Source organism: Electrophorus electricus, chromosome 7 (assembly GCF_013358815.1).
Source record: "Electrophorus electricus isolate fEleEle1 chromosome 7, fEleEle1.pri, whole genome shotgun sequence".
NCBI lineage: Eukaryota > Metazoa > Chordata > Actinopteri > Gymnotiformes > Gymnotidae > Electrophorus > Electrophorus electricus.
In genome coordinates, this window is record NC_049541.1 from 26475413 (window position 1) to 26502264 (window position 26852).

Here is a 26852-nt window from a genome sequence, read left to right on the forward strand (position 1 = left end):
TTATATCGTCCGAGAGCGTGTTCTGTCTGCCTCACTTCTCTCTCTGCAGGCTCCGATTGCACTAAACTCCAGAAAGGCATTTTTGCGAGTTTACCATCTTTGCTACTGATCATCACGGATGTATTCCTTCACTCCGATGTCTCAAAGCCGTAAGTAGAGGACCACGTTGTGCGATCAGCTCTGGAGCAATGGGACGTGGGGCGTTTTGGGGTGTGTTGTGCATCTTCATCTGTTCCGCTGGACTTTCGGTCGGAACCGGCTTTATTTACCAGTTTCCAGGACTAACACTACAACACATAAACTCAGAACAAAGCATCGGACCCCCGGCCGCTGGCATTAACTCGCAACGCAGGTAGGGTATACGCTGGAATACATTTGTTTTGTCGGGGTGCAAAGTTATCGTGTTTTGCAATGATAATAAACAATAGGAATTTATAACAGATTGCTGGTAGGGTTTTAGGCTTGACTTATCCCTCCTGTAATTGTTAGAGTCGTCAGAGAAGTCATTTTAATTACCTATTGAACTGAAGCCGTTCAAAACGAATGAAGGTACAGACCAACATGTTCAGGGTTGCGTTAACTGAAGTCATCCCCACGCCGAGCGCGTGTGAGGGCGCCTTCCCGCGAGGTTCTTTTGTTTTCCTTCAGAAACTGGTGTCAGTACACGACATCAAAGACGGTCACGTGCCAGGTGCACAACGGTACGGAGACGACGGTGCAGAGAGTATTTCAGGGCTGTCGGTGGCCAGGGCCCTGCGCGAAACTCATCAGGTACGTTACGCACGGGCATCCCTGGCCTTCGGTGTGGTCTCTCCGTCTGCTAGCAAAATGCACAGCAAAAAAATCTTGGCAGCTTCAGTGAGATGGATGAGACGTCAGCCTAATTTATTTGCAGTTCATTCATTTGCTTGTGTACATTACAGGGGGAAAATGAAACGAATAATTTTCCTCTGTTTCAAAAAACTCCTGGGTGCCTAAATGATGCTGTTCTTGGATAGTTACAGGACACTGGTCAGGCCCGCGTACAAGGTGGCATATCGCCAGGTGACTGTACTGGAGTGGAAGTGCTGTCCAGGCTTTCATGGGAGCGACTGCAGCGAAGGTCAGTCAATCGGACGCTACCCCACACCATACCATACCATAACAGCATGACATCGTACATCTACAACATCACACAGGATATCTGGCCGTGGAGTCTTCTCCGAGGTCAAACCTGTTGAGCTATACATTTTGTGAGAGACCTTTTGCAGTGCTGTGTAGAGGAAGTATCAAGGTGATTTGTTTTTGTAAATATATTGTCAACAGGAAAAAAAAAAACTGCATTAGGAGTTTTCAAAAGAAATCCAACCAGTTCCCAACCCCAAAGAAATCTGATTGCATTGCACTAAGTCTTATACAGGAGATGGGAAAACGTGTACTAACTGGTTTAATTCCTGTTAGGAGTTGCCATTCAGCTTTTGCACTGTAGATGAAGGGATAACACTACTATGTTCTTATCGATTCAAACATCGTTTAACTTATATGACACACACTCTTTACCGTAGTCTGCCTGCAGATTAGTGAGAGCAGAGAGTTAGTGACTGAACCTGCAGCAGATTCCCACTACAGAGGGAAGGAGGAAAGATTTAGCACTTGTGAAATCCTGAACTTGGCGGAATTCAGACTTTTGTTTGCTTCATTATTTCTCATCCATTCTTTGCCAAATGGCTAATCTTAGATTTCATTGTTTCGCTCTTCTCTACTGTTCACCCAGTTGTTTTTTTACTCTCCTTCCTGTCCCTCATGGTTCCTCTCCTCATGTCATTATCCATCTGTATCTCTATCCTACTAGCTATAACTGCTCTGCGGTTTCACTCTCTTTAATCAAGATTCTTCTGTGTCTCTTTTTACTAAAAAGGAATGAATGACATCATCGCCACAGGCATGGAATGACCCCCCCCCCCACTGACACTGCATAGCCCTCTCCTCACCCCTCCCACTCTCCATACATGCTAACCTCCTTAACCCTAATCCTAACCATCTCTCTCCACCTACTCTATATCTGTCGTCCCTCGTTCGCTCACTATCATCACCCACCGAGCTACGGGCCACGTCCTTGGGGATTCTTGGCTGTCCCACCCCTCCACCTCAAATGTTTCATATTGCATACCCCCCACCCCCACCCCACCGTCCTCCACCCGTCGGCCCTTGGGGGAACCACACAGTCGGAGGAGTTGGAGGGCCAGTGGAGGAGGTCGTAATGCTTGAGCCCGAGCCAGCCGTCTGCGGACTCGTCTGGCGGAGCTGCAGAACATCTGGAAGCGCTGAGGGCCTTTTGGTGCTTGATGGAGCGCACCAGCTAGGGAGCGCGCGTCAGTCTCGCGCACACACACACACACACACACACACACACACACACACACACACACACACACTCCCAAGTACTGGCTGCTTCCAGAGTATATTAAAGAGCACATGAATGATAACAAGGACACTGTGGAGCATATAAACCTTTCCTGACTCACTGGTTAAAAGACTGAGTTGGTGGGAATGCAGACACAGTGGCAGCACACCTCAGCCCTTACAAACCACAGACCATCAGAGAAGCGCAGAAACACATCCCACACGTCGCAGTGGTATCAGAGTGTATGCCAAAACACAGAGCTGCTCATTAAGCATTGTTTATGAACTCACGTGTCTCTTGGTCTGTTTATGTTCTCAGTAAGAATCAAATGCCATCTGATCTTCTCTTTGTCATCCACTGTCTTCTTATTATTACGTTTACCTTGGCGTGAAGGCACTGCAATGTGGGGTTTTTTGCACCTGGGGATTTTTGGAGGCCACTCTTGTGAAAGGTGCACTTGCCCTCCGGACCACGCTGCGGGAGAGCGCACGCGTGCTGTCGCTTTGATGTTTTCCTGCCTTTGTTGTTTCTGCTGATGGAGCACGCCGAGCCTTTTGAAGGGGCTCTCACGCAAACATGTTAGCGGCTCTTCCCACAAGCCTGCAGCCGCATCCCGACGTGTTGGGAGCCTCGGGGAACCGCTTTACGTCTGCTGGGCTATAAAACAGGGATCCAGGGATGCACCCGTGTGCCAGCGTTGCTGTGACTGCACATTCTGTGCGTGCGGGTGCATTTGCCTGGCTCACGTGGGAACGTGCCTGCGAGAGATATATGAGGTTAGCAGGGAGTTTTCCTGTTTGTGCACGTATTTACAAAGTCTGGTCTCCCTGGGGACTCGCACTGGCCTCATTTCAGCATGGTACTCCCAAAACCTTATACCCTTTTGCCATTCCCTCTCTCTCTCTTTTCAGCCTTCCTCCCGCTCCGCCGGTGTGTTGTGGAAGGCTACCAGGGGCGCTGCATGTGTTTGTGTATGTTCGCCGCCGCCGCTGTGCTCTGTTTTTTCTCACAGCACTTCGCTTCCTCTCCGGAGAGGCAGCGGGCAGCAAAGCAGGGCTTTCCCATGGAGTTGTCCATCTTTAATCGCCACTCCTAGCAAACATCGAACGTTTTAAGCACTGTCTGCCTACCCACGGATACACACGCTGTAAACCAGAGCTCTGGCAGTAATGTGGGGGGAATGGTAGTGACACTAGATAAGTGCCTGTGTTTAGACAGTGTATTCATTTCTTTTTATTGTTAATGTGCTTCATGTTCAAAAGTGTAGCCACACATATTTAAGACAAGCGTGGTGTTGAGAAAGAAAAGGCATTTTCTCTGTTTGCTTTACCTTTTGGCTAAACATATGTGTGTGTGCACTAATGGAATAAGTACTGAGCAAATCACATCCATATGGGAAGAGCTTGCGAGCCCTCCACGGCGAGGAATAACCTACAGAACGAGTCCCTCGCAAATGCATGTCTCCCCAACAGTGGGGGGATAGAAAGGAGCCAAAAGATACGAGAAGATGGAGACTCGTGGAGCAAAAATGTAATGACGCACAGAAAGTGGCTTAATGGAATCTATGGGCAAGTTTGAAGTGTCCCGACGTCGGATGCTGCCGCAGTTACTGGTGTTCAAGGTGGCTGAGAACGCAGCCGAGAAGCACATGACATAGATCATAGCAGGGACATCGCGCCAAGGGCGAGATTCAGGCCGCCCTCACGCCCAGGGTCTCTGGAAGAAGGCGAATGTGGTAGGACCGCATGGTTGGACCCAAAGAGCAATGTCACTACAACAGCCTGACGAACACGGCGGCTTGTTCCGGTCTGCTGCATGCCGTCACAGAGAAAAGCTTCCCTCGTGGCGGACCTGGCGCAGCTAAGGCTTCGTTTCGAAGTTGCATAGCTGTACCTCGAATGACGTGCCTGAATATACGTGGCCTTGCCAGGGGTACCGCAGGGGTGACAACCCCACACAGTGTAACGTCCTGCTTCTCTGGACACTCGCATCCAGCGTCCCTGTTTCCACTAGTCCTAGCCTGGTGTCCTGTTCGAATTGTTTTCATTCATAAAAGTGAAAGAAAATCATTGGCTTCAGTTTCTGCTAAACTCAGTTCAGGGCCAGGGGCTTTCAACGTCTGACCGTTAGCATTCCCGAACATCACTGAACATAGCTGAACATCATTCCAGCTTCAACTTGTTTGGTATGTCATCGTTTGTCCAATATAAAGCATGAGGTCATTGTACAGGGCTTCTGTTCTCATGGCCACACCATTGCCATCACATTTAGTTTGGTCTAGCACCAGCCGAACATCTCATTCCACTCCAAACAACACCCCCCCCCCCCCCCCACGAGAAGTTCGTGCGTCCCTCCCTCATGTCACCGTGACCAGTTCCATTTCGGGACAACATCCTTCCATTCCCAGTGTACTGAAAGCGAGGTCCAGCCAAAGGAAACTCAGAGATGCACCACGCTGCTCCGGGAGGCAGGGAAGCACGGCTCGCCCAGGGCCCCGGATTCCTCCCCAAGGAGACCATCCCCCCCGAAGGACAGCCGGTGAACAACTAAGCACGGTGACTCAGCCTCCCTTTCCCTCAGCCCTCCAACAGTCAGGCAGCGTAATAACTACTAATCCCCTGAGCGTCTGCTGAGAACATCTTAGACCAACAGCCAGACGCTGCAGTCGGCACCTCGACTGATGTGCGCAGTGGTGTGAGCAGTGCAAAATAAGTGAATAAGAATGAGGTTTTTGTATTTAACTTTTGAAAAGTTCGTATCACGTGGCGTGGCACGATCCGGGGATACTGGGACAGGTTGTTTAAGCATGCCTTGCGTCTCAGTCATGAAACACATCTCAGAGAAACCGTTCACATTTCACAGAATCTCACCTCAAGTTGTGCTGAACCAGATCAGGAGTTTGTATACTTATGATGGCGTGGAACACGTCAGTCGAAATCTGGTAGCAATTTGCCCCCTCCCTCCCCCCCCCCCTTTGCACTGGGTTACCGATGGGTATCTTAGCATGAAATCCCATGACCTGTGAACCTGTAATGCGCAAACCATGCAACATTTTGGTTCAGCGGTGTCAGGAGGTCAGCATGACTTGGAGATCAGCTCCATCCCTTTTGATTGCTGTTGTTGAAATGAGTTTCGAGGTCAAGGACAGTGAATCCGGTTCAGAGGCTGATGGTTTCGGTTCTTCAGTGCTGTACACACGTTACTCTGTGTGCAATAATATTCTAGGCTGATATAATGAGCTGTGCTGCACTCTAATGTTTTTGCTGTATATAATGCTGTATTTGTTTTAGTTTCAGTTTTAGTTATTATTTATTCATATATATGGAACAATATAAAAATAGCTGTTTAAATGATTATAAAAATATAAACATATATGAATGTATCTCCTTACTAGAAAACCTAGCAACAGATAGTAGGAAGAGCTGACCAGCTGCCGTAATACCAGCCCTCCTTAAATAGTTATTATTATTATAAAGTTATTATTATATAGTTATTATTTTGTTCTCCACCATATTCAAGCTACATTCCAAAGTTGGTTTTCTGGGGAAGAAAAGAAAAGGTGACTATATGTAGCAGTTCTGCTAAACTGCATTACAGCCCATAGACCAGTGTGTGCGGACTCCCATGACAGGGCGCTGTAAACACGTCTACCCCTGACCCCTGACCCCATGTGCGCGCCCCCTGGGGTTTATCACGGTGTTGCTGAGCAGGGCCCAATCAGGAGGTAGCAGCTTTTCCCACAGCCATGGCCTCACGGTATGGAAGCAGTGAGGGAGCTGTAAACAGGTCTAGTAGGGCGACTTCCTGAAAGACCTGGAGAGAGGTCAGAGGGTGTAGGGGCAGCCAGAGCTGGAGCTTGGATTATGGTCAGTGTTGGGAATTTTCACGGAAACAGTTGGTGAGCTAACCAAACCTGAGGAAGAGCTGCATTTTGCATGAACAAGATGCCACACGACACAAAGAAATGTATACACATAATGAGTTAATATGTTGTTGTTGTTGTTGTTGTTACTAGATTTTGTTTACTGGTCTTTGACTTTATTTATGTTGTTCATTTCCAGAATTATGGTTAGGTGTTTAGACATAAACATAACTGAGTCGTTTCTCCAATGCTAGCGTCCAGTATCTGTACTTCTGGTGCCAGAAGAGCTCCGAGCCAAAGCTTCCCATGTTTTAGGACTTGGAATTTTTACTGCCAAAATTACATCCGAAACGAGCGCCCTATTCCAGTGTTTGGAGAAGGTGCCATGTGTTAGTGCTGTTTTATATCTCAAACAGCTTCTAGGATTTTTGCGAATGTTCTTCGGGGCTCTGCTGGCAATGACGAGCGTTGTTCCCAGCGCTGCTGTGTCCGAGCAGAGGTTCTGTGACCACGGCTGAGTTACGACTTCACATCTGTCTCAGAAACACTAGTCGTCCCATCGAACATTGCGGAACTCTAAGCTCAGAGGTTATCTTGGCTTTTGCATATGTGCGTCTCGATGAGTTGCATTCCAGCAGAGTGAGACAAGGTCAGTGCTAGATCATAAATGCTCCGACAGCTAGAATCACATTAAGTGTTTGTGAACGTTGGCTTTGCCTGAAGTTGGTCCATAGTGGAAGTCAATCACCCCAAGGACGTGACCGTTAAAACGAAACCCGCTGCTTAGCAGCATGGCCGCACATGGGCTGGTTGTCTTGGGTGTGCGGTGTGAGCTGATCTTTGCAGATGGCCATCGCCGGGCCTCTCTGTCCGTGCGTTTGTCCGGGGAAGAATGCCAGGACTTCTGCGCATGCCCACAGAGCGGGGCATCTTCAGAGGGACCCATGGGCCTCTCATAGCAGTGGCATACTCCAGGCTGATCTCTGCCACAACGGGAAAGACTTTCACCATCGGTCGCAGCCGCTCGTGGCCAAAATGTGGGAAACAAATGTAAAAAAAATCCAAAATTTCTCATGTGTGCGAGTTTCCTATGGTAACTCTGATTCTCTGCCGGGTAGCCAGACTCGAGGCATAGTTCAGCCGGAAGTGCTGCGCTGCATCTGGAGCTGAAGGCATGTCACACCGTATCACCTTTCAGCTGGCGCTGCGGCTCTTGGGCCACGTGTGGGTCACCGTGACTGGTCTCCAGAGGTGGCAGAGGGAGTAACCGATTTTAAACGCTGTATTTTCTCAGTAAAGTGGCTCCCCTGAATTGTGGCCAGAGAACCCCGCTGACTGTATGTAAGTTACGAGGATGATGCCTAACCTAACAGTGTTAAAAGAACATGCCACCCGAAACACTGTTAACGCGGGTAGTGACGAAGGAAAAATAACAGGAACCGCTTAGTGCAATCTCACTGGTTAAATGGCAACAGCCCAGCATTCACTATCCCAACTGGTAGAATTTGGGGGCGAACTGTTCCTTTAAATCCTCCTCTCAGATGGCTCTCGTTGGACTCCAGCGCGAAGGCCCGGGGCGCTGGTGGGAAGCAGCTGTTTGGTCACGCTGGCGTCTCGGGTGGGCATGTCCCACCCGATGCTGTCTGAGACACAGGCGGCACAGACGTCTGCTAGCGGCATGGGGGTAGGGGCATTCCGTCACCTGCCCCCACCCCTCCCGCTGAATCTTGGGTAAAATACAGAGCTCATTTTCTTTTAAGTGTCCGTCAGGCCTCATGCCCCTCCCCCACCCACTGCTCCTTCCTTTCTCAGTCCAGCTTCTCCATCCCCCATCTTTCCTTTTCTTCTGTTTTCCTTCCCAAAGCACATGTCGACCCCTTCCCCGGAAGATATAAATAACTGCAGCGCTGCAGGAGAACTGGAGAAGACTGTTGTGCGCTGCAATATCGCGCTGCTACTGCAGGAATATTTATGAGCATGCTGATCTCACATTAAGTGTTTCCCCTCTGAGAGCCGTCCCGTGTTAAAGCGCGCCGGCTCCATGCAGATGCTCTAAGAAGAGTCACCGCCTTCCTGTCTACCCCCCTGTGTATGTACCCTCTATAGCCCGGCCGACTGTTAAACGAAATCCCAGCAAGCCTGCTGCCACCTCTGACCCCTCAGACATGTGCCTTATGTTGCTGCGAGCAGCTGTTCGTGAACACGCTGGCATGCCCGGAGACAGCTGCGGCCTCTAACGATGCCAGGGACCTTATGGGAGTGGACATATTTGACCACTGATTGATCGTGGACAGTTGTGCACAGAGCCGTGTTTCTGCCACCGGAGTGCAACGTGGGGGATTTGTGTGGAGTCTCTCTTTAGCGTCTGCGCTAGTTTCTACCAGGACTCTTTGTGCAAACCTTGTAGGAATCATAAACTTTGAAACTCCTGAGAACCAGCAGCTATTTTCTGTAAATGAAGATGTTTTTTTCTTCTCTTCCTTGAAGAGGTTCTCTGAGGTGCAATTATCCGGTGTAATAGCAGTGCGCTTAAAATGGCTCAGAAGACGATGCGGACAAAGAATGCATCCAGAGGGAGAAAGTGCTTGTGGATGTCTGTCCACAACTATGTGCTATGTGTGAAAGGGAGACGTGTGTGTGTGTGTGTGTGTGTGTGCGCGCGTGCACGCACAGCGACAGGCACAAGTGTGCATAAAGGTATATAATTTTGGATGGGGTCATTTTTATCCTCGCTCAAAGGTAACAAAGGAAAGAGCGCAGTTCCGTGAACGATCTTAGGGTGATTTAGCGGGCTTTGTGTGAGATCCAAATATGGCCGTAACCTTTTACCCATTTCCAGTGGGAAGTGAAAAGAATTTCAACATTCATGCAGTCATAAAACATTTCCCCAGGCTTATATTCTATATGAATTCTAGGCCTCAGAAGTACGATACTGTTTATGCACTCAGAATAGTAAACATGAGGTTGGCCGCAATTTTGTTGCTCTCTTTTTCTGTAAGCATTTGAGGAAGGCTTCTCTCTGTGCCCATGTAATTAAGCCCTCGCAATTGGAAATCCTACCTCCTCCGGGTGGCGTTGGTTCCCGCGATCTGTTTTGGGTTTCCGTGCCAGCTCCCATCCAGGCACGGTGCAGGCCACACACTCGTGCACCAGTTCTCTGGAAAGAACCATCCGGGCGGCCAGAACATGTGCTTTAGGATCACTTTTGATTATTGTTGTAGGGAGGTCAGATTCCATCGTTTGGTTGCGGGCTTAGTTTTGGTTGCAGGGTTAGTCACAGCAACGGCAATGTCTGAGTTCAGATGGAAACCGGTGGGTGCTGAATTTAAACCTGCGCCCTGTTTTTAAATGGCTTGCTAGTTTGTGTAAATTGGCTCTTTAACTCGGACCACATCTAGACACCTGGCCAAGCCAATGTGACCAAAAGCGGTGAATGCAGTGACTAGGCTGGTACAGCAGGTACCGTGTGTTCCTGCAGCCTGGGCACACAGCGGGCAGAATGCCATGGGGAAGACGGACAGAAAACAAGCGTTTGGGAACTCGAGAGAGGGAGACAGCAGTAAATAACACAGAAGAGGAAGTGCAGGAGGAGAGAGAGCGCCAGACCTGGCTCGTAGGTGTGGCGGGCCTGGAGCTCCTGACGAATGGCGGATTTAGTGCTGGAATAATACAATAGCGGGCTGTAGTTTGTTGTTTGGGTAGACGGTTATGACTCACTCTGCCGCCGGCACTGTGGTGAGCGCCCAATGCCAGCTCGCTGCTGCCGCTTTCTGCTCAGAGTCTTCCTCCAAAACGCTGTGGCCCGTCAAGTTCCTGCGCATGTGTATGTGTTTGCATGTGTGTTAGTGGATAGCATATGGCAGCTAGTTGTGTGTGTGTGCGTGTGACGACGTGTGTGTGTGTGTGTGTGTGTGTGTGTGTGTGTGTGTGTGTGTGTGTGGCTTGTATTCATTCTTCGCGGTATACACATTCCCCAAGAACCAGTAAGCATTAATTCCATATATATGTGTTACACTGCTCTTTCATGTGTCACACTGTACTTTCATGGTTCTTAGTTGAGCAAAAGCCTCACAGTGATGATTTGAGTATAAAAAATAATTAAGAAAGAACTCCCCTCCTCTCTCTCACTCTCTCCATCTCTCTTTTTATCATTCTTTTCATCTCTGTCTTTCTCTCTCTCTCTCTGTCTGTCTCACTCTCTCTCACTCTATCTGTCTCTCTCTCCTTCATGCAGAATGCATGAACTGCACAGGTTACACTGATTTAAGCGTTCGTCTGAACACCGTTGAGTCTAAGGTAAGGGCAAAATTCAGATCAGTGACAATAAGAACAAAGTATTTGTACAAAAAAGACATAAAAGCCACTGAAAGACAGAAAAACCTCTGAAAGGTCTTCATATCTTCTAAATGCAGAACAAATCAAAATTAACATAAACTGAAACCTTTTTAAAACCTAATCAAGAATGCTGAAGGAAAAGACAACAAAATACAATGATACTACCCAAATACTTCAGCAAAGGAACAAATTTGCAAAACCGCATATGTAGTCAGTCTGCCAAAACATGTTTGGCATCCAAATTTTGCTTCTTTGGTTTTGCAGTGGAGCTTTGGCACTAACACATCTCACAACCCTTTACCCACTAGTCACCAACTTTAAAAGAGCATGTCAACATCCTCACACACTTGCCTTATTCTTTCTCATCCTTTCTGGGTGAGGTTTGTGTGTTCATTTGTTTTTGTGTTATGTAGTGTTATATGCCTTATGTAGTGTTTGACATATTGTCATATATAAGAATGGGCAAAATTACATTCCATACCTACAAGCCGTAGTAACAGTGATCTTGGCCTGTAAAGGCTGGAGCAGTTTTTATTATCAACTTTTTCCCAGGGAAATATATTGGAATATTTTTACAATTACGGATAAGAAGAATATGTATATCTGTTTCGACCAAAACTATTGCTTTATCTATTTTGGGGGTCCAAGTTTTAATTAGGAGTGTCAGACTCCCCCATACATCCCCACCCTCCAATAATTTGAATCATAAATTTATTGAACTAAGAATTGAGGCAAGTGTGTGATGATTTCAAAATGCAGATTGCTCAAAGCTAATTGATTTCTCAGGGCTAACTGTTATTTTTTAACTGCATTAGTCTACGCGTTAGTTGCATTAGTGCCATAGGTCTAGTACAAAACTACAGGAGCAAATTTGGGACATAAAAATATCTTGTATATTGGGCTTTTTTTCTTTTTTTAACAGTTCCTTTAAGGTGTTCTAGGAGTCTAGTTATATCACATTTTGCTACATTTAATCAGTGTCAGATTATTTTTATTAAAGCTGTTTTAGCCGTATATCTATACATTTGAAAGCATATTTAAATTCCCTGAGACTGTTATTTTTATTGATATTTAGTTGGTGCATGACTACTTATTGATTACTCATTGATTAGTCAAGTAAGTCAAGATTGAAAAACCTTAATAGGTGAGTTTGATCCATGTTGGTGCATTTCAGATCAGGTTACTAGAGAGGGAAGGTGCTCAGATCCCATCCGTTCATCATTTGCCAGAAGGATCCACACACAATGAGGTAGAGGCACCAAACCCCACTTCTATTGGACCCCCACCTGTCTGGCAACCAGGTGAGCAAATCACCTGATCCCCCTCATTTCTCAAGAAGCAACATGTTTTAACCAAGAGCCGTATTAAACTCCAGCCGGGGAGCGGTCTGAGGTTTGCCTCTACATCTGAGGAGAAAGTAACGGCCCTAAGAGTGGAAGAGTAATGTCATGTCTATGAAATGCTGCTGCTTGGAGACCCGAGTAAAATATGTTCACATTTCTCTAGGGCTGAAACTGCCAAAAGTATCTTGTGTCTGAAAACTCTCACCTGTTTCTTAATGGTGTTAAAAGTGATGATGTTCTAGGGACAAATGTGTATAGGTTTTGTTTTTTTGTTTTTTTTGGAGGGGGGTGGGGGGGTGGTTTGTGGGGTTCAGGATGAGGGCACTAACCCTTGGTCACTGATCCAGGTGTAGTGATACAAACTTGGAGAACTAATGCTCCTTTTCACTACATTTCAAAATAAAAGTTCCACATTGTTTTACCTCGTCTTTAGTCTGTGTAGTTATATTTTAGTATAACACTTTTTTTTACGCTATAGGTAAATTTTGCTTAGCTAAAAGTGGACACAGTGATAATATGTTAAAAGAGTATCAAATCAACTTTGCTCTCTTGCTATTAGATTAAATCACAAATCAGTTTTGTTGGTTGTTGAAAGTAACAGAACAGCCAGAACTCCTTTGTGAAGTGACTAACAAGTTATCCCGTTATCATGTCCAGAGGTAGTCTCATTAATACAGTCCCTAAATTACATTATTGTGAGAAATGACATTTAAATTCAGATGTATTGTATTGAACTATATAGATGATCTAGGTCAGAGGGAATGCCTTTATTTATCATAGAGAGAGTTAGAGTTAAGGGCCCAAGAGCGCTAGGGGCCCAAGGGCTCAACAGTGGTAACATGGCAAAGCTGCGATTCAAACCTACAGCCTTCCAGTTGGTGACTCACTAGGCTGCTACTGCCCCTGTTGTACAGAACTATATACAACAAACTAATGAGTGGAATATTGTTTTGAATTATTCTTTAGTCAAGGCTAGATTAGAGGATCAATAAAACCCAAATCAATTATCCTATGAGGTCCTTCTGCATCACACTGTCCTTGTACATCTTCGTGGGGCTTTCCACAGTTTGATCTGGCAACCCAGCCCAGGACCAGTGTGTAATCCACATAATAGATTTGCGCTAAACTCCCTTGACAAGCCCGTGTCAAAAGCTGTTCTATACTATGATGCGAAGGATACTTAGCCTACAGTGACGTATTAGGCGGCTGGATTACATTTCAGTCTGTGAGAATATTTTGTTATTCCACAGTACCAGTGTCCAACACGTTCAGCATGTAAATTTATGTCAGCCGTCTGGCAGTAGAACATGTGCGGTTGTGTCAAATATGAATCGCCTTGTCTGAGTAAAAGGTTCTTCCAGTCAAGGGAGGATGGAACTGATGCTTTGAAAAAAGTTCATTTGTGGTTTGTTTTTCTAGTATTCCCTAGGGAAAACAAGGATGTAATAAATATTTATGAGAAAAAGCAATACACCCGAAATGGTACTTTTTAGCAAAGTGCTAACATAAATAACAGATACTTAAATATTCTACTGAAATATAGTAATAAGTGAAATGTATTAAGACAGAGACGTTCCGTTTTCAGTCATGTCTCTACCACTGTCGTTGTTCCTATAGGGAATACGAACAGCAGATCAAAGTAATATTTCTGAATGTACAATATAGATTCGGTAGACTCTTTGGCATGGCATGTCGATATGGCAAGATTATACTTATCACACATGGATCAATTACACACAATACTAGCCATAAAAACCTGACTGGAACAGGCTTGCGTGTGTATTTAGTGAATACTGCTCTTAACTGACACCACTGAGATTGCTGACATAGGTTGCATGCTGACGTCAAGTAGGAATGCAGCACGATGTTTCACTCATGTCCCGGACTGTCTGTCTCCTTGTGCGCAGGGACGAGGGGTCCCCCAGGCCCTGCTGGACCTCCTGGGGAACCGGGTGTATCAGGCCCTCCTGGACCTGCAGGAGAGGCAGGGGAACCAGGGCAGGTGGGACCCACGGGTAAGGATATTAAATATGAGTGAGTTCACTAGTCTCTCTGTAAAAAAGGAAAAAAGACAACTCTGCTTTCACATTGATACCGACAGAGGTACAGTATACCTGCAGTGACACCAATGAGCCTTTGACATGATCAGTCAGAGATAACTGTGATTGTGTAACACTTTGGGGGTTTTGAGTTTAGAATGGTCCTTCTCTATGAATCCCCATATAATACAAGTCGGCAGAATTGGGTTCAAATGTAATGATGTGAGTTTAGTGTTTTATTTTTGCTCTGTGATGATTCTCATATCCTGCTAATCCTGTTGTAATGCAGTTAAGCAGACTTCAGGAATGGAAATACATTCACAATTAGCTGATGATCCAAAGAGACTTACAAGTATGACTGAGCAACTGAGTGTCTTGCTCAGGGGCCCAACAGTGACAACTTGGCAGTAGGGGTGCTTGAACTGGCAACCTTCTGATTACTAGTCCAGTACCTTAATTAACTAATTAGCTCTCGTTTACTATACTAAATGCTAAAATGTCTTACTCCCAGGTCCAAAGGGGGAAAGGGGCTTACCAGGAGAAATTGGCCTTCCGGGGCCCCATGGACCCCCTGGGCCCCCCGGGGCCCCTGCCTTGCCCAACTCTATCCCTCTGAGGGGCGATGTATTTCAGGGTCAGGCTGAAACAGGTAAATTGATTGACCGGGATCAGTGTTTTTGGCTCTGACCTTTAGACCACTAAAGATGGCAATATGAACCGGCGTATGTACTGTTTGCCTAGTTAAAACTGTTGACTAAACGTGTGTGCAGACACGCAACCGCCGAGTTTAATCCCCGTTCCCACTTACTGAAATGAATCTGGATATAAAGTGTAATATGCTAAAACTGTGCAATGGTTCCATTTCTCTTTCAGTTGCTGCGACTCTTATTTGTGTGTTGAGCTACAATGTGTGCAACATCACGTCACGTCACATCATGTCAAAACATCTCGAATTAGTCATTGTAGTTATTTTTTACTCATAGTTACTTTTAAAAGTAAAACCGTAGCACGTCTTTGCTGATACCTGCACAGGCATGGACTACCGTCTTCCAGTGGTCAGCCTGGAGACGCACTGGCGAAACTGGTCAGTAGGGGGCGCTAGGTTTCCCACAGCACGTACAGTCCGCACACCCAATTTCTTACAGATGTTGTCAAGGATCATTGCTATTAATTTACCTTTTGAAACGCGATTGCCAAGATCAACTGCCGTGTTTTAACTGCGTTTGCTCTGTGAAGCTGAACTCTGGTACAGTAATTATCCTTTCCATATCCAGCCTCATACCTTTCTGCTATTCTAATAGTCTGGAGAGATCTTCCCTCCTTCACACGGAACAGAGGGGGGTAGTTTTGTTTTTGTTTGTTTGTTTGCTTTGTAACGGATTAAAGAAATTCTGCACTCTGAGAGAAGACGTCATGCGCCTTCTTTATGCCTGTGTGTAAAAGGTGTTCCACTTACGAGACCGTTAAAGACTGTAGTCCTTTTAAAATCCTTGCAGAGGACAATGTGCAGTGTCAGACATCGTAAAGTCGCGATCTCTGGTCTGTAGCTGTTCCGTCAGAAACTGAAGGTCGGTTCTTGAGAACACTTTATGCACATGTTCACCTTCCGTTATTGCAAAGGTTGCAATACCTCCACTTCTTCTGTATTTGCTGTTTATCTTTGAGAAGCCCTGTGGTTTGTGTTTAAGTTCTGTGGTGTGTTTAGGCAATGAGACCAGATGATATTTTTTCCCCTGACGTTAGACTGTAATTTATTCGTCATTAACGTTACTATGACCCACTGAAGGAGTTTCACAACACAATTTTTTTTACATGGAAAATTACTAGACACAGCAACAGCTGAACAATAGCATTTGTTTTCATAATTAGTAATGAGTGTACAGAAGTTATGGAGACTGGTCTGATGTGTGACAAGGCGCATTTTCCTAGACTACAAAAGAAAGTGGAGAATCCCCGTTCACCGTGTAATTTAATCCACTGTAATCCAATCTTCTTGTGGAAACCCATTCCAAAGTGTCTTAATCATAACTGAGTTCGGGGCTTCACCCGGCATGTTGCTGCACTTCCCCGAACAGGCAGCAGGGGTCAGCAGAGCGCCGTCCTCAGCCCGCCCGAGCGGAGCTGTTTTTGATTAGGCCCCTGGCTCGCCGCCGGCCCCGGTGCAGACTACACTCAGATGGCTGTAAATCAGCTCTAATTTGTAAGATGTCAGCACCACAGTCTGCTCTCCACCCCTCCCCACCCCCCACCCCGTGCCAGAGAGCAGGCGGGTGTAAAAGGCGAGGGCGGGACACTCCCCCCTCCCCGGGGGAGGGCCGGAGAGGCAGACCGCGCCGGCTCCAGAAATTGGTTCCAGAGGGACGCTGCCAGGCCTGCCGAGTTCCCTGAGTGGGCTTGCACGCCCCACCTTCCCGTGCCTCCTCACCAAGCTGCAGCAGGAGCAGGGGTGTGCAGGTCTGGGTCCCCTCCTGCTGCTGCAGAGGCTCTGGCTGGGAGTCAGATGTCAGACAGCAGCACGCACCTCCTTCTTAGTCCTGCTGGGAGGAGAGTGAGTGTGTGTGTGTGTGTGTGTGTGTGTGTGTGTGTGTGTGTGTGTCACGCGATTACGTGTGAATGTTCTCAGCTCCTGTGCCTTTTGGCAGTGCTGTAGTTATCTCAGAAAGACTTGGCACCCGTTATGTCGTATGCAGAGATAAATCATGACTGCGTGTTCTACAGTGAGAAGCAGTTGACAAGCTATTAGACGCAGGCCAGGAGACCACAAGCTTACGACCCTTCATTTTGTCAATAGTCATACCTAGGCTTAAAAAGTAAGAACGCATGAGTAATCACTCTATATTTCACTCACACTCACACACACACACCCTCTCCTTTTCTTTCTCAATCATATGACTGGGATTTGCTGAGAGCCATGCAGAGCATGTGGTCCCTATTCCTGCTAAGCCTGAGAGAGATATATGGTGTGAGAGGTGGAAAGAATGAGAGGGAGAGACAGAGCGAGAGAGAGGTGGGTGAGGGGAGCAGCCAGGCTGTGACCAGGACAGCTGCAGCTCCCTGCATCCAGCAAGCGCGCAGGCATCGGACCGCCGGCCCTCTGGCCTAAAGGGCACGAGCGCCTCCCTTGTGGGCAGGAGGTGTAGTGCGTGGCCCATTGGGGGAGTGGGTCTCAGCGATTGGCTGGGTTAACGGGAGCCGGGAGGGCAAAGGGCGGTGATGTCACACACTGAGTAAGAGAGAGTAACCCTGACCTGACCGGATCCTTCCGGAAAGGAGGAGAATTAAACACGTTGCAGATGGAGTGGAAGGGTGTGTGTGGGGAGGTGTGTGTAAGTGTGTCTTAGACAGCAGTGCACATACATACACGCTTTCTCACACATACACATACATAAACACTCACTCATACACCTGGCAAGTGTTGTGGTTAGGAGCTCTAATGGAACACCAGCACAATGAGTTCTCCTTTCTTGGAAACCCACAGTATACAGGAATGTTTGGATTGGGCCTTTTATTTACAAATATCTATGTGAGATTCCAACAAGGGCTTACTGGGACCTAGCTCAGTCACCGTGTGGGTTTACTGGGATCCAGCTTGATCACTGTATGGGTTTACTGGGATCCTGCTGGATTGCTGACTGTTACTGTGTTGTGATCAACCAGGTCAACACCTTGCACATGTGGGACTTCCAGGGCCACCTGGTCCTTCTGGTAAGCCACACATACACATCATACACACACCACACACACACACACACACACATACATCATACACACACCACACACACACACACACACACATACATCATACACACACCACACACACACACACACACACACATACATCATACACAAACCACACACATACACACACACACATACATCATACACAAACCACACACACACACACACAACCACACACCACACACACACACACACATCATACACACACTACACACACCACACACACACATACACACACACACAGACACATACATCATACACACACCACACACATATACATACATACATCATACACACACCACACACACACACATACATCATACACACACCACACACACACATACATCACACACACACATACATCATACATACACACACACACACACACACACACACACATCATGCATCATACACACACATGCACACACACACACACACACACAGACACACACACATACATCATACACAAACCACACACACACACACATACATCATACACAAACCACACACACACATACATACACACACTACACACACACACACACCACACACACACACACACACACACAGACACATACATCATACACACACCACACACACACACCCACACACACACACACACACATACATCATACACACACTACACACACACATATCATACACACACCACACACACACACACACACACATACATCATGCATCATACACACACACACACACACATACATACATCATACACACACCACACACACACATACACCATACACACACACACACACACACACACACACACACACATACATCATGCATCATACACACAGACACATCATACATCACACACACACCACACACACACACACATCATACACACACACACACAACCACACACCACACACACACACACATACATCATACACACACTACACACACACATATCATACACACACCACACACACACACACACACATCATACATCACACACACACCACACACACACACACACATCATACACACACACACACAAATACATCGAACACACACCACACACAGACACACATACATCATACACACACTACACACACACACACACATACATCATACACACACCACAATCACACACATACATCATGCATCATACACACACACACACACACACACACACGCACACATACACACATCATGCATCATACACACACACAGACACATACATCATGCATCATACACACACACACACACACACACACACAGACACATACATCATGCACACCACACACACACACACACCACACACACACACACACACATACATCATACACACACCGCGCACACACACACACACACACACACACACACATACATCATACACACACACATACACCATACACACACACACACACACACACACACACACACATACAGCATGCATCATACACACACACACACACACACACACACACACAGACACATACATCATACACACACCACACACACACACACACACACACACACACAACCACACAACCACATACCACACACACACACACATACATCATACACACACTACACACACACACATATCATACACACACCACACACACACACACACACACACACACATCATACACACACACATACATCACACACACACCACACACACACACACATCATACACACGCACACAAAAACATCGAACACACACCACACACAGACACACATACATCATACACACACTACACACACACACACACACACACATACATCATACACACACCACACACACACATACATCATGCATCATACACACACACACACACACATACATCATGCATCATACACACACACACACACACACAGACATATACATCATACACACCACACACACACACACACATACATCATACACACACGCACACACACACACGCACAAATACATCGAACACACACACATACATCATACACACACCACACACACACACACACCACACACACACACCATACACACACCACACACACACACACACACACACACACACACATACATCATACACACATACATCATACACATACTCATACATCATACACACACACACACATGTAACTTGATGTTACACAATGGTTGGATCATCTAAAAAGTGTGCTTCTTAAACATCTCATATGTAAACACTTAAGATCTCCATGTGTGAAAAACTAAGTGTAATATTTACAGTGAAATGTTTAACAGATTGAGATTTTTTGTAATAACACCAATTCATGATTAGTTTACTACTGTAATGCAAAATCATGTAAAGACTTTTATTTTGTTGACCTTGAATTTGTGCTGTGTGCTAAGGCCCCCCTGGACCTGCTGGAGCCCCTGGCATCCCTGGTCTACCTGGACTAGATGTACGCATTTCATAATATAATTTCATAATATAGTTGTATAATTTCATAATATAGTTGTAATACATACATGCTTTCTCAATATATTCTGTATACTGATTTATTATCACGTTTACGGTTTCATGATGGGGAAAAAAGTGATTTTTAATTATTTTTTTTAATAAGTACCCAGATTTCTGCATTACCTGCTTATTAGAATATGTTCTGGTCTTCAACCGAGTCACACTACTGGACAAACACTGTCTGCCTAAACAACAGCAGTCACTGCATTTCTTGTCAATACTGAGCACATTGTCAAGCCTAAGAAAAGCATGTGAACCTTTAGGTTAATAATTCTAAAGCTAACTGAAGGCGTCCCAGTCAATGAGGTAAAATTAGAGGGGTCGATTTGAGAATTTAAAAAGCAAACCATTTTAAAAAGGGAACAAAGTTTGGTTAGTGGTGGAATTCCATGAGAGGCATGAAAAGAAAAGAGACAGCCAATCAAATGAGACATCAGAGGACCTTAGAAGAAGCATTTTAGGGATGTATAAACCTGGAGGAAGCTACCAAACCATTTTAAAAGCCTAAGTGTTAATCACTTTTCAACATCTCATATCTGGACATAAATTTGAAGACAACATTGTGAAACTAGCCCTGGATTTTGGTAAGTAAACATTTATTTTTAACTTTAGTCCTATCTCTGATGTTCTGTGATCTTGACTGGAATAAATTTGGACTCAGGAGGAATTTTTGAGTCCCCTGTGTTCAAAATCGAGTCAGGACTTCACCTGGTTGCATGACAAGGCCAAGATTATCCACATGTGGTCTGGACTACTATAAAACTGCTTTAGTTAAACAGCAAGGGATGAGCAGAAAGCACTTGAGCTTGCAAAAGCCCTTGGTCATGTGTTCACTCTCAGAAAAAACACTGAATAAGAATGACATTCACGGCATGACCCCACAGAAGAAACCACTGCTCTCTAAACAAAAGCGTTTGTTTGCAAAAGCTTGCAAAAGACCATCTGGAGACTCTGTGATGGTTCTGGAGACTCTGTGATGGTTCTGGAGACTCTGTGATGGTTCTGGAGATGTTTTCTGTGGACAAATGAGACAAAAGTTTAGCTCTTCGGCAGAAAGATGCAACCCTGTAATTCCTGGGTAAAAGCACTGAACACCAGCAGAAGAAAGACAAGAAAGTTCATGCTTCAGAATAGCCAATCAGAGTCCAGATTTAAGTTCAACTGAGAAGAGTGGCCAATCAGGGTCCAGATGTAAGCTCAGCTGAGAAGCTGTGCCATGACCTGAGGAGATCTCCTCATGCATGGGATGTTGGCATCAGTGACATGGGACATGGAAAATGAGGTTCTTCTTTCAGTCCAGGGGTTCACATCTTTATCACAGCCTGGAATGCAAATGTTTCTATGCTGTGTTCAGTGATGACAAGAAGTACAATCTTTGTTTGCTTGTTTATTCATTTTACTTGATTAAAGATCAGACCCTGTATTTATGAGAGCCAGTTAATTCCAAACTTTTAATTAATTCCAAACTCTTGCAAAAGCATCTTTGTGTATTTTAAGAGTGCGTGTGTGTGTGTGCGTGCGCATGCATGCATGCATATGTTTGTCCAGTGTGTGCATATATATGTGTGTGTGTTCCAGGCGGTGGGGGGTCTTCCGGGTGAATCTGGATCACTGGGGCCCAAGGGAGACCCTGGTGAAAGGGTGAGGTTTCATTAAACTCCACGTGTAGTCCTACGTGTTCGCGATGGCTAGCACGATGCATCCTGTACGCTTGCTTTAGCAGACGCCAGTTTAGGCAGGTGAGAAGGAACATTGTTTCTTCTGATCTGTTCCAAACAGATCAAAGTTCAGTTTGAGTGGTACTAATAGATTTCAGGGCAGTCCATTTCAGACTTCAGGATTAACATTAAGAGATTTTTCGTCCAGGGATTATAACCATGATGCACAAGAATAAATTAAGCAGATTGGGGCTGATTATTCTACATGTGGTATTCTGCATGATCACATGGCATAGAAGACATTTAGCATCTGATCTCACATTTCCACCATCACTTCCTCAGGCAGTTCGTGATGAGTTGAGCATTGCCTCACTGAACACCAGCAATAGGCCTTATACTGGGAACAACTCGGTAATGATCTCATTGGCACCAACAAAATTCTCCCAAAAGAGGCCACTTTTAAAAATCTTATTTTATCCCTCTTAGTTTATCAGGGAAAATGGCAAAGGTACCAGGATGCAGTGCAGTGGCCAAAACAGCAGGTTTCCCCCAAACATTTAGTTACCGTCTTGGAACAGCAAACCGCTGGACTTTTTTAACGCACTTGGAAAGTGACACTGCAGCAGTGAATAAAAAAATTAAAACCTGGTGTGCTTTTCTAAACAGATAACTGCCATGTCTGGCTAAATCTTATTTTTCAAATCTCTTCTGTTGCAGGGAGCTCCAGGTTTCGCTGGGCAACAAGGGCAGCCTGTAAGCACCGCGCTTCGCACCAGAACATTTCCACGTCCACACGCTTACCAACTTTTGCTGTGTGAGGGTCTGACATGTCTGCGGTCTTCCACTGTCTTACAGGGCCCAGCAGGTGCTAAGGGACAGAAGGGAGATCCAGGAGAGAGTCTGCCTGACGTGAGTTGCTCTAACACTGACGTCTCATCCGTCTAAACCTGTAGGAATGCTTCATGCAGAAATGCTAACGTCACTCGTAGTGAATGAACGCCGGTGGGGCCGTTAGAATCGTGTACGTTTGATGCGCCACTAGCTTGGAGAGCAGATTTTCAGCTGGTGTGCTGATTCCTGTTGCAGGTCTTTGAATCAAACAATAACATATGAATTCAGTTGAACTGAATTAAAATGAAGTGAATTGAATTGACCTGAACGCAGGGTGAAGGAGCTCAGCAGCTGAGGGAAGCGCTGAAGATTCTGGCAGAGCGGGTGCTCATTCTGGAGCACATGATTGGTATCCACGGTAATGCTCATTCTTTTCTCAACCCACACCTCCCCCACCCCCAGCCATTTTTAAAGTGTTATCAAAAAGCTTCATCTGCCTTTATCGGTCTCCAGCAGTCTTTATCAGTCTCCAGCAGTCTTTATCAGTCTCCAAAAGTCTTCTGTCTTGACTGGCTCGAGCTTTCACTGCTGGAGGATTCCTTCCCCCTAACATACCTGATAAATATGACCCGGCTAGTTTGTGCAAGAATCCAAGGGAACCCACGATATCTGACATTTGATTCCCTTCCGATTTTAAACCGCACGCCTCGATCACGTCACTGCTGTCAGTTCCCTACCAAATGAATGGATTATGCTAATACTCTGTCAGGATTTGCAGGTGTGCCTCATTTCAGCCATCACAGAGAGCAGGACTGCCCTACCTTAATCTGCGCAAATCGGTTAAAGCCTGGGAGATCACTCTGTCAGCTACTCTATCAGGCTGGCATGTACCTTTCAGGCAAGTGGATGCTGTGATCCACCATTGCTGGTGCCCAGCTGTACTCTGAAGCCAGTTCGCCCACGGTACCGGAGTCCTCCAGATATGCGGAGCGTGCATTTTCAGTTTATGGGTGCAAGCGGGCTACAAATTCTGCATAAAGCCTGCACTGAAGAAATACACAGAACTGTAAATGTAACCCAAGTGAAAAAAAAAATTCCAGTAAATATCTTAGAAGGTAGTAAAAATTGTCCCTACCTTGTAAAAAGCAACAAGGATATATGAATGTTAATGAATTTATTTAATTTTGTTGTTCAAAAAAATGTTTTTAATGTGATAACAAGCAGTAGTTGGACACGTTTAATGTGTTGGACATGTGGCCCAAGCAGACTCTGGAAGCAGCATGTTTATAGCTGTTTGTAATGTTGTGCAAAAAGCAGAAATGAAAATGACCAAAAATTGTGTATATCTTATTTATTAAACATAAAAAAATTGTTCCTGCTTTTTGGAGGCTTCTGGGCAGTTAGCCACGTGCGGCACTGCACCCAGTGTAGCTCTATAGCTGCAGATGGAACAAGTCATAGGTAACTCCACAAAGATGCAACTCGAGAGAGGACACAGTCATGCAATAAAGATAAAGCTACAATCAGTCAGTTAACGTGTAAGAACGCACAGGCAGAGGGGTAGCGTATCTAATGAGCCACTCCAACACTTCTAAACATTTCTCCTTTTGTCTAATTTTAAATATTTTTGCTCTTTTTTCTTTTTTCTATGTGTGTGTGCGTGTGCGCTTGCATGTGCGTTTGTGTGTGTGTGCATGCGTGTGTGTGCATGCGTGTGTGTGCGCGTGTGTATGTGTGTGCACGTGTGTGTGTATGTGTGCGTGTGTGTGTGTGTGCGCCTGTGCGTGTATGTGTGTGTGTGTGTGTGCGTGTATGTGTGTGCGTGTGTGTGTGCGTGTATGTGTGCGTGTGCGTGTGTGTGTGCGCGTGCGCGTGTGTGTGTGTGTGTGTGTGTGTTTTAGAAAGCTCGGTCGAGGCTGGCTCTGGACTGGATGGACTGTCAGATGCTCTTGCTCCGCCTGCCATGAAGATGAAGCGGGCTGGATCCCTGGGCTTGTCCTCCCCCTACTTCCAACTCCAGCCTCTCCACCCGGACCAGCACAAGAGGAGGAGTGTGGGACATAGAGCATAGCCAGGACTCATTACTGCTTTCTTCTCATGAGTGCTGAGAGCAGCCCCGTCGAAGACTCGCAACTTTTCATATATGGGTCATTTGTTTTGCTGGACCATTTTGGAAACTTGTGTCTTTTTAATAATTTGACATTTTGTGTGTGTGTGTGTGTGTGTGTGTGTGTGTGTGTGTGTGTGTGTGTGTGTGTGTGTGTGTGTGTGTGTGTGTGTGTGTGTGTGTGTGTGTGTGCTTTCAAACTAGCTTGCCAGCAGAGTCAGTTTGACCTGCGATTTTTCTTAAGGTTAGAGACTAAGCACGACACATGCTGAATTATGTCTTCCAGGGGTTTTTTTCCTGTTAAGTGCACTGTCTGCACAGAGTCTACAGCCTGCTTCCCCTCGTTACCCTGGAAACAGCCAAGCTTTATGTGTGTTTAATGCATGTGCACATACACTCATGGATGTGCTCACGTTTCACCTGGGCTAGTCAGATATCTGCTGGCTCACTTTCAGCATGTCGGCTCAGTACAGCCCATAGCCAGGCAGGACAGAGCAAACACATCCCCTACCCACCACATCATACCCTACCTACCACACAGCTCCAACACCATCATACCCTACCCACCACACAGCTCCAACACCGTCATACCATACTCACCACACAGCTCCAACACCGTCATACCCTACCCACCACACAGCTCCAACACCATCATACCCTACCCACCACACAGCTCCAACACCGTCATACCCTACCCACCACACAGCTCCAACACCATCATACCATACCCACCACACAGCTCCAATACCATCATACCCTACCCACCACACAGCTCCAACACCGTCATACCCTACCCACCACACAGCTCCAACACCGTCATACCATACTCACCACACAGCTCCAACACCGTCATACCCTACCCACCACACAGCTCCAACACCATCATACCCTACCCACCACACAGCTCCAACACCGTCATACCCTACCCACCACACAGCTCCAACACCATCATACCCTACCCACCACACAGCTCCAACACCATCATACCCTACCCACCACACAGCTCCAACACCATCATACCCTACCCACCACACAGCTCCAACACCGTCATACCCTACCCACCACACAGCTCCAACACCATCATACCATACCCACCACACAGCTCCAACACCATCATACCCTACCCACCACACAGCTCCAACACCATCATACCCTACCCACCACACAGCTCCAACACCGTCATACCCTACCCACCACACAGCTCCAACACCATCATACCATACTCACCACACAGCTCCAACGTCATAACCTACCAACCACACAGTTTCAACACCGTCATACCCTACCAACCACACAGCTCTAACACCATCATACCCTACCCACCACACAGCTCCAACACCGTCATACCATACTCACCACACAGCTCCAACGTCATAACCTACCAACCACAGTTTCAACACCGTCATACCCTACCAACCACACAACTCCAACACTGTCATACCAGAAACATCTGGCATCTTCCTCAACACACAGTTTGACCAGCTATCGGTTTCGTTTTCACGGACTGACTCCAGACACCTTACTCAGGTTCAGTAGATTTCATCTAAATTGCAGCCTTGCAGTTATTCTTCACTTTTGTTGCCTCTCACTCTTTCACTCTGTTATCCTTTTTCCCCACTTCTGTGGGAGTCACAGTTATCTGGCAGACTTCATCTCTCCGGCTTTGTCTGCAGAGACTGGCTTTACCCGAGTGGCTTTCCTGAGCACACAAGAAGCCCTGTTTGCAGAAGTGAAGAGAAGTAAGGTAGTACTCTGACAGGAAGAAACCTCTTCTCTCTGACATTGTGCCCTGATGCCAGAGGCCCTGGATTTTTTTTACCGTAGTGTTATTACTTGAGACTGGTTCTCTGAGTACTTTTAAAAAGCCCTTGCTTAAGATGACAGGTTTCAAGGATCTCATCTGTCTTGCTCATCTAAAACGTTGTAGAAAATACAGGACTGTGTAACCCTGCTTTTACCCTAGTGCAGATCCAAACTAGTGCTTAAATCCTTGCCTCCCTTTTTAAAGCTAAAAGTACTTTAATCTTGAACATATCGTAACTGTGTTACTGTGCTTTGCATTTGAACTATCGATTTCTGCTTTACTTTGTGTGTATTAATACATGATTTTGAATG

General features: G+C 46.1%; 1 protein-coding gene across 1 annotated transcript; it reads left to right on the top strand.

The window, feature by feature from the left end:
- On the top strand, positions 1–24841 carry LOC113583035 (collagen alpha-1(XXVI) chain-like). Its single transcript, XM_027019119.2, has 14 exons — positions 1–352; positions 649–771; positions 999–1102; positions 10480–10541; positions 11755–11881; positions 13831–13938; positions 14474–14611; positions 17620–17667; positions 20030–20082; positions 21720–21782; positions 22517–22552; positions 22655–22708; positions 22964–23048; positions 24532–24841. The coding sequence occupies exons 1-14, from the start codon at positions 189–191 to the stop codon at positions 24699–24701; spliced, it is 1335 nt and encodes a 444-aa protein (XP_026874920.2). The 5' UTR covers positions 1–188; the 3' UTR covers positions 24702–24841.
- The last annotated feature ends 2011 nt before the right edge of the window (positions 24842–26852 follow it).